Source organism: Sinocyclocheilus rhinocerous, unplaced genomic scaffold (genome assembly GCF_001515625.1).
Source record: "Sinocyclocheilus rhinocerous isolate Xijiao unplaced genomic scaffold, SAMN03320098_v1.1 scaffold499, whole genome shotgun sequence".
Lineage (NCBI taxonomy): Eukaryota > Metazoa > Chordata > Actinopteri > Cypriniformes > Cyprinidae > Sinocyclocheilus > Sinocyclocheilus rhinocerous.
This window is the reverse complement of record NW_015637156.1, coordinates 240,346-248,830: the sequence shown is the minus strand read 5'-3', so window position 1 is coordinate 248,830 and position 8,485 is coordinate 240,346. Positions and strand designations below refer to the sequence as shown.

General features: G+C 39.0%; 1 protein-coding gene across 1 annotated transcript; it reads left to right on the top strand.

Annotated features, from left to right (window-relative positions):
• Positions 1-338: 338 nt before the first annotated feature.
• Positions 339-3,098, top strand: LOC107748750 (homeobox protein XHOX-3-like). The gene is made up of 3 exons (XM_016563690.1): positions 339-794; positions 1,684-1,904; positions 2,231-3,098. The coding sequence occupies exons 1-3, from the start codon at positions 428-430 to the stop codon at positions 2,765-2,767; spliced, it is 1,125 nt and encodes a 374-aa protein (XP_016419176.1). The 5' UTR covers positions 339-427; the 3' UTR covers positions 2,768-3,098.
• The last annotated feature ends 5,387 nt before the right edge of the window (positions 3,099-8,485 follow it).

Here is an 8,485-nt window from a genome sequence, read left to right as displayed (position 1 = left end):
AAAAATTCTAAGAAGAAAATACATGAATAGTCAAACACTTTGTATGACTCAACCAAAAAGTGTAATTATCTTGTAACTTAAATGTACAAGATGCGCATCTTACATGCTTCTAGTATTTAGCTGGTGATGTGCCGTTGGTGATGTTTTGTGTTATAGCCTTGAATTCACCTCTAGTCTCTGCTAGACTACTCTCCCGCTCTGTTTATTCACTCTAAATCGACGTGTGGCGTCACTGAGCCTTCTATTATGACGACTGCCCTATTAAGAATGACAGCGCTTGAGGAGAGAGAGGGCAATGGTGATCCCTCCCAGAGTTCGTGCAGCACTCTCGCGCGCTCGCATCGCACAGCTTCTCGTCTGCGTTTGCTGCTCCAAACTGTCTTACCAAGCTCCAGGAGATCTGGCAATTTGCTCTCGTCTAACGGTTATGGACAGCGCTAAGGACATGCTGATGCGCGCCGAGGGTGGTCAGGTTGGCACACTGTCTTCCAAAACTGGCTCTAATTCGACGGAGGCTACTGGAGACCCCATGCGCAATCTACCGGACAAACCAATGAACCAGAACAGCCTAAACCCCGTGCCTTCTTCGCAAAACCTAGTGTATGACGCGACAATGGGACAACGTAGCGGAAAGTACGGAGATGTGTCACTTGCTAGCAAGCCCTCCGCGCCGGATAGAGATTTGTCAGACATCCCTAACAAAGATGCCAGCAGCTCAGATGCGGAATCAGACCTCTATGAGGAAATAGATGTCAGTTGTACCCCAGAGAGCATGGATTACCCGAGTGGACAAGGTAAAAACTGCGGCTCATAGTATTATTGTTTATTTGAATTTATTTATTCTTATTTTCTTCTCTTGTTTCTAAATTGAGTGAAATTATTAAGAAAACAAGCGACCAAATTACCACGCTTAATCGATCTGACTTGTAGCCCACTGTTTGTGAGAGCGTTCGATTGTCAGCTCCTGTTACGTTATTGCAAGCTTTTTGAATTAACGAGTCAATTACAAGGCCACAGTGTATCTGGGGTGTTGTCCAGGCTTTAACAAGTTGTCAAATCATCTTACACCAATCTGCAACATCTCAATAACTTTTTTTTTTTTTGGTGAAATTGCTGGCTTATTAAAAAAACAATGTTTAAGAATGTCCATTGCAAAACGTTTGAATTTAACTTTAACATAATAATGTAATAAATGCTTAACTACGGAGTCTGTTCGTACCTTTTTGTTTTCTTATTTAAACGTATTATTTAAAGACAAATAAATGAAGTATACAGCTATTCTTAATACACAAATCAACAAAGGAATGATTCAAATAATTTTCCTCGGACGTGCACATTCGTTCAATTAAATGTATTATCAAATCAAGTTATTTGTTTAGTTTATATTTTGGTAATAATAATAATATTTTCAGAGACTGAGACAGCATGTTTTATCAGCTTTTCGCCAATGGACACTGATGGAGAAGAGCTAATAAAACATGCAATCTCTATCTCTGAGCTTGTTTTTTTTTTTTTTTTTGCGCTAGCTATTTTGGCTATTTGTTAGAAATCTCAGTAATATTAAAAATATATATCGAATTAAATTCGCAAGCAATACAGTATGAACGCTATAATAATAAATCGGTAACCAGTGACCTATGTCCTAAAATGTTATGTCACTAATGATTTTTTTTTTCCTGTAAGGACTGGCAATGGGCGGTAAAGAAGTCGGTGTGGACAATAAGATGGACTCAGGCCCCGGTGCTCTCAACTATGGTTCTGACCAGATGCGAAGGTATCGAACAGCATTCACGAGGGAGCAGGTAGCACGACTGGAGAAAGAGTTTTACCGGGAAAATTACGTGTCCAGGCCACGTAGGTGCGAGTTGGCAGCTGCCTTAAATTTACCGGAAACAACAATAAAGGTAATGCACTGCGCCTCCGATTCTATTTTACGTTCATTTTTAGATATTTATTTTGATAAAGGTGGCCTGATAGATTACCATCGAGCTACTATGGATATAAAAATAACCCCGCCAAGATTGCTCCATAAATCAATCAATACGAGCAGGCTCATCAAACGATGAGAATTTTAAAAAGTTACAAAACACAATTCTATAAAAGATGTCTGACCTCTTATTGTTTAATTATGGGACCATTTCTCTTGGTTTATTGCTCATCGAAATTGGCTAGTGCCTACATGCACTAGGCCTATATTACCTTATGCCTACTTTGCTACTTTTGGTTACAGGTTTGGTTTCAGAACCGTCGCATGAAGGACAAGAGACAGCGGTTGGCTATGACTTGGCCGCATCCTGCCGACCCCGCCTTTTACACCTATATGATGAGCCATGCTGCAGCTACCGGCAGCCTGCCCTATCCGTTTCAATCTCACCTTCCTCTACCATACTACTCTCCACTCAGCGGTGTGACTGCAGGTTCAGCCTCTGCCACCGGGGGTCCATTCTCCAATCCTCTGCGCTCGCTGGACAGTTTTCGGGTGCTTTCGCATCCATACCCGCGTCCTGAGCTGCTGTGCGCCTTCAGACACCCATCACTGTACCCCAGCCCGGGTCATGGGCTTGGTCCCGGGGGAAGCCCATGCTCTTGCCTTGCCTGTCACGCTGCCAGTCAGTCAAACGGGCTCCCACATAGGTCCAGCAACGCAGACTTCTCGTGTTCGCCCACGACCAGGACTGAGGCCTTCCTCACGTTCTCGCCAGCAGTCATCAGCAAATCATCTTCAGTGTCTTTGGACCAGAGGGAGGAAGTGCCACTAACAAGATAAGACGACAGCAGGAGGCTATAGTTTCTTCGGGTACTATCCGGATCAGCTTTGGGCACATTGACAGTATTTAATAAGTCATCGCATGAACTACTTAAAGCAGCTTGCACACAACAGCAATCTGCTTTAGTCAAGTTTCGAAACTGGATGTTTTCCAGTTATGAAGCTATATGTTGTGCAGACGAGAGTCTACTTATACACTGTCAGGCCACGGACTTTTAAATAATCTTTGGAGAAATTAGATATTGATAACAGAGATATCATATTAACTCAAATACATTTTAAGTACTACACCCTATAAACAAAAATGTGATAGGAGACAAGGAAATGTATTTTTTTTTTTAAATGACTGCAGGATAGCGCAAAAATCATAATTTATAGGCTACTCTTTCATACATACCCATACAAATTGACCCACATGCAGTTTCTTTCACATTAAAACGATGTTTTTCATCTAGCTTTTTAACAAGGGGATTTGTTAACCGAGCACGGTTGGCTCATTATTCCTCCTCCACGAACACCCGGTCCCGGTAGCACACCGAAATGTGCAGATGCGAGGGAAATTAAGGAGTGATGTATTCGGAAGGGAGAAATTTTGAATGTTGAATTAATGATAATGCTGCACGCTCAGAGACTTGTCTGCCAAACCGGTAACAAGGCACCAGGGGAGCGGATTAAGAAGCTCCATGCGAGGTTTGCTTGTTTGACGGGAGAACATGCGCTAGAGATCCATTGGACAATCACATGCGGCAAATTGGGGCAAGCCAGAGATGCCTGTCTTACCCGCATACCGTCAGCTGAATACCCCCATCCCGTATCGTCTCTTTCCGGCCTTGCTGTTGGCTTCACCTTCACACTGAGACACACAATACAAATAAACACACACACACACACAAGTAAAATGATAAATCAAGCATAAATGAGCTAATATTTATGGACATCATCAGACGTGGCATTATTTATTGATTTATTGACCGCAATGTTTATGTATTTTGAGTTCAACTCCTGCATCAAGTTTTTTTTTTAAATGTACAGTTTACGTAGGCTATTCTGCTCAGTTGATTTCAGGTTTTGGAAAATGCGCGAAAATGGGTCAGTAGTGTTCTGATTAAATTCAATTTAATAATAAACTATTTCAAACGAAAAGTGTAGAGTGACTAATGCTTATTCTTGAAACAAAAATGGTATATACTGAAAATATTTTACGCTATTAATGATGAAACACTGTAAGCTATTTTCTCGACGATGTGTAGATCAGTTTAATCTATTCACTATCTATTCTATACATGTATCTTTCTAGGATTTCTGGAAGACAAACAAGCAACAAATCAGTCTGATGTGAAGAATCTTAGAACGAAAATTAATAAAAGCCGACACGTAGGCTTCGACAATAAAAGTACGACAGCAACAATCTTCAACATGACACCATGTATTGCTTTAAATTTACAGTGCGTTGTCACCTTTATCTCTTATATGGCCTCTATTATTTTCTTCTGAAACACTGAAATGATCTAATAACTTGGACACAACTGGACCTCTTGATCTGAACGAGCTGTAAGTAGTCCCTGGGCACCCAGTAGAAGCCATATTCCGGCGCTGTTAATAGAAAGATTGGAATTAAATGTCTTGTGGAGATATTGGAATGCAAAAGATCGATGATGCCTCCACCTCACCAATCAACTCACGTTAATTAGCTGGGTTGTCCGCGTAATTGTGGCACCTGGAGCGGCAAATTGAAGCTTTCTGGACATAATAGAGAAGGCTGGATATTGCGTCTAACCACCACACGTGGAACCGCCAAAGCACAAACTAGAATATTAAAATGAGATCAAAACTGACTCCCACTTTCCAACGAGCAGAATTACACAACGAAAAACAAGTAGACAACCTTAAAATTATTACAATTTTCAGAACATAAGTTATTGCAATTAAAGCTAGCCTATTTGCTAGGGAAAAATAACAGACAATAATAATCTTACTGTTTGTTTCCCCCCATTAACCGTGCACGTGCTATATCATGTTTCAGTCAGTTTTAACTAGGCCTATATTTACAAAGAGGTTTTTGATTCATTGAAACGAGGTGTTTTGAATTTTAATCGCTCTTTTCATCTTCTATTTTACAAACAAAATGTCAACAATTTCTAGTGATCGCTGCCCAAATAATTCACCTCCTCCTACACACACGAGCCCAAGCCAGAAGGTCCTGGTTGCGCATGTGATTGATGGCCTTATTAGAAGCAGTTCTTGTAAGTGTGACCAAGTTGATTAAAATGCATATGTTTGGAATAATATGCCATTTAAACCGGAGCAGTTAACTCAAAGACGGATTTATGTCTGGTTGTTACATTAAATTACCTACGGCGAAGGTAGCCTATAAGAAATGGCCAACGACAAAATTGACAATTAAAAATAAAAGAAATAAAAATCTAAAAACCATATCGGACTGATAGTTCACCACCGTCTAATAAATTTAAGCTTGTTCGATACCTAAAATGTGACATTTTATGCGCGTACCCAAAGCCAGCTTACCTGCACGTGTGTTAAAAAGAAATCTGTCAGTTCATGTAGTTTATTTTCAGTGCCTAGGAGCAGAATAATATTACAGCCATCTGATTAATCTGTACTTTGATGTATCCTATGCACATTTAGGTTGCATGTCCATCATCTAGAAATCCAAAAACATGTTTGTAACCATGATCACATTACACACCAAAAGTGAAACAAAAACAGTGGTAAAGATCTGTATGACTATATTGTGAGAATGAGATTTGACATCTCGTTTCCTTTTTTTCTGGAGCGACAATAGGCTGGGGCGGTACCGCGCATCTGTCAGTTAGAGCGCATCTCAAAGCGGCGACTGTTTAAAAGCCTGTTTACGTTCTAATTTACAGCAGGCAGAGCAAGGCGTGAATGGACCGCTCACTGCCTAATGATGATGAATGGGGAATTAATGCGCAAGTGTACGGGACAATCTGAGCCTTCATCTGGTTAAATAGGCATTCAATAGCATTAAGAAAGTAGAGGTCACATTAAATCAATCGGGTGTGTGAAAGTCATATTCCTCTGGCGTCTATCAGCGTTATTACGGCGTACCGGAGACAGTGAGTCCAAGTTGAGGAAACAGTCAGGCAGGCCAAAAAAAAAATACCCTTTGTAATTTATCCGAGAGAGAACAAAGCATGATGGGTACCGTTTTATTTGGTATAGAACTGATCCGCTTAGCGTATGTTATTGTAGAGCATGTCTTTATTTACAGCATTTCTTTCAGCACAGTTTATTCTCCATTACCCTGTTTGCCAAAGCAGTCAACTTGGGCCTGCTGACAGGCTTCAAGTTAATCTTCTAGCGTTGCTTAGCAAATTAGGGTTCCTCCTCCAATGTATTACAGGTGAATAGGGCATTTTCTGTCTCCAAAGCAGTCTTGATCAGGGGTAAATCAATAAACTGATATTTTAAATAATATTAAGATTCTATCTCTCTTTCTGATATTTTACGTCACATTAAGTCAAATTTGCAACCTCTTATATAGCTGAGAATATCTTCCAAAATGAACCTTATTTTTCACTAGTATGAGATTTTTAGTATGAGCTAATGTTTTTCAAAATAATATCATTTAGATGTGTCTTTAAGAATATTAAACAAATCTGCACCACACTGTAAGATATGGGCTGACAGTTTTCCAAACCTTCTGCTATACTCTAGTCTTGAAATTGAAATATATCCAACTTCCAAATATAGCCTATTTTAGAAATATCACTGAATTTAAGCTTTCAGTACACTGCTGTCTATTCAGTCCTCTAAAGAACCTATACTTGTCTTTATATTTGAATCTGTTCTGTTGGTACCAAAGCAATCAATTACCTACATAAAGTCACATCATTAGTCATTTCAGAGAACTCAAGCAAAACATTGGTATAGAAACACAAGAGGCAGTAGAAGTTAAACATCTGAATATTAATCTAAACAAGATTTCAAACAATAGTGTCATGGTATGTTCACAGTTAGAAACATTTGTAAAATTTCATCTAATAATTTAGATTTAATTAAAATTTGGACTAGGTTATAATTAATATCCCAAGCATTTCCTCAGCAAGCCTAAATAAAACCAGAGGTACATATCATATTCCAAAATCAATCATGCTGTTGTACATCAAAATAAATGAATTAAAAATTTGCTATCGCTTTTGCTCGACAAGGGAATGTAATTGGATTTTCTCTAAAGCATACATTGATCTACTGAGAAAACCATGCTGCTGAGGTGGGTTTTTTAACCACAGGAATTAACATAATCACATAAACACACGCTCAGTCCTGCTCTGGAGATCTACCTTCCTGCAAAATGCAGATCCAATTCCAACTGAGCACCAAAATAATCATTTAAAACAGTGGCTTTATATATTAGTAGAGGCTCCAAGACCTAATCTATACAGTGGGTACGGAAAGTATTCAGACCCCCTTAAATTTTTCGCTCTTTGTTATATTGCAGCCATTTGCTAAAATCATTTAAGTTAATTTTTTTTCCTCATTAATGTACACACAGCACCCCAAATACTGAGCATTTTTCAGTTTTTCTTTTTTAATAAATTTGCAAAAATGTCAACAATTCTGTGTTTTTCTGTCAATATGGGGTGCTGTGTGTACATTAATGAGGAAAAAAAATTAACTTAAATGATTTTAGCAAATGGCTGCAATATAACAAAGAGTGAAAAATTTAAGGGGGTCTGAATACTTTCCGTACCCACTGTATGTGCCAGACAGGCATAGATATCCTAAATGTGCATTGCCTGGGCTGGGCACTACAGAATCAGACTTGAAAACCTTACTGCATCCTTAAATGAAAACCAGAATCATGCAGGTACACAAAAATTGTGTTGTAGATTCTCCATGAAAGAGAACCAAAGGAGAAAAGACTCCAGATACAACATAACATCCATCAAAATCTGTCAAGACTTTCAGCATAACTGTCAACAATGAGCAATATTTTTAAGGCTAAACAGTAAATGGAAATGTTTATTTATTTGCAGAAGGATACTATAAATCTGAATGACTACATACTGTTACACTGTTGTATGTGTTTTGGGAATCTTTAGAATTTAGATTAAAATCATATTGGTGTGTTGTACACAGTCAAATTATATATTCAGTGCTGTATTGGAACACTACTGTTCAGTGTTTTGTTCACGGCCATCAACGTACAATTAAGGATGTATGGTCAATTTCACCACAGAGAGCCATAAATAATTTCTAGCTATAAACCCCAGTAGAATTATTCTCCTCTCTCCCTCTCTAATTCTATCTCTCTTTCTGTCTTGTTCTATATAGATCTACTGTGGCCTTCTTTGGTAGCTGCAGCGGTAATAGTAGCTCTGTCCAGCTCTTCATTGCCTATACTGATGGATTCACATATCAGAAGAGCGGCTGGTCGATGCCCCCACATTCTTCATTTACCAGTGAGAGGGAGAGAGACAGAGGCCAAGCAATGTGTTTAACCTGGTCAATGCTCAGAGCTGAGATGCACCCAGAATCTCCTACTGGTTAGGGTGCAACATGGACCGTAGGATCATTGCTTAGGAGGTTGTTATTAAAGGGGCGATATGATGTTGCTAAAAAGAACATTATTTTGTGTATTTGGTGTAATGAAATGTGTTTTAAGGTTTAAGGTTAAAAAAACACATTATTTTCCACATACTGTACATTATTGTTTCTCCTCTATGCCCCGCC

What these genes read in the sequence shown, in the direction of transcription:
- LOC107748750 (XM_016563690.1), top strand. Translation starts at nt 428, where the DNA reads ATGGACAGCGCTAAGGACATGCTGATGCGCGCCGAGGGTGGTCAGGTT. An exon ending in GGATTACCCGAGTGGACAAG is followed by an intron (nt 795 to 1,683) that starts GTAAAAACTGCG and finishes TTTTCCTGTAAG; the next exon opens with GACTGGCAATGGGCGGTAAA. An exon ending in TACCGGAAACAACAATAAAG is followed by an intron (nt 1,905 to 2,230) that starts GTAATGCACTGC and finishes TTTTGGTTACAG; the next exon opens with GTTTGGTTTCAGAACCGTCG.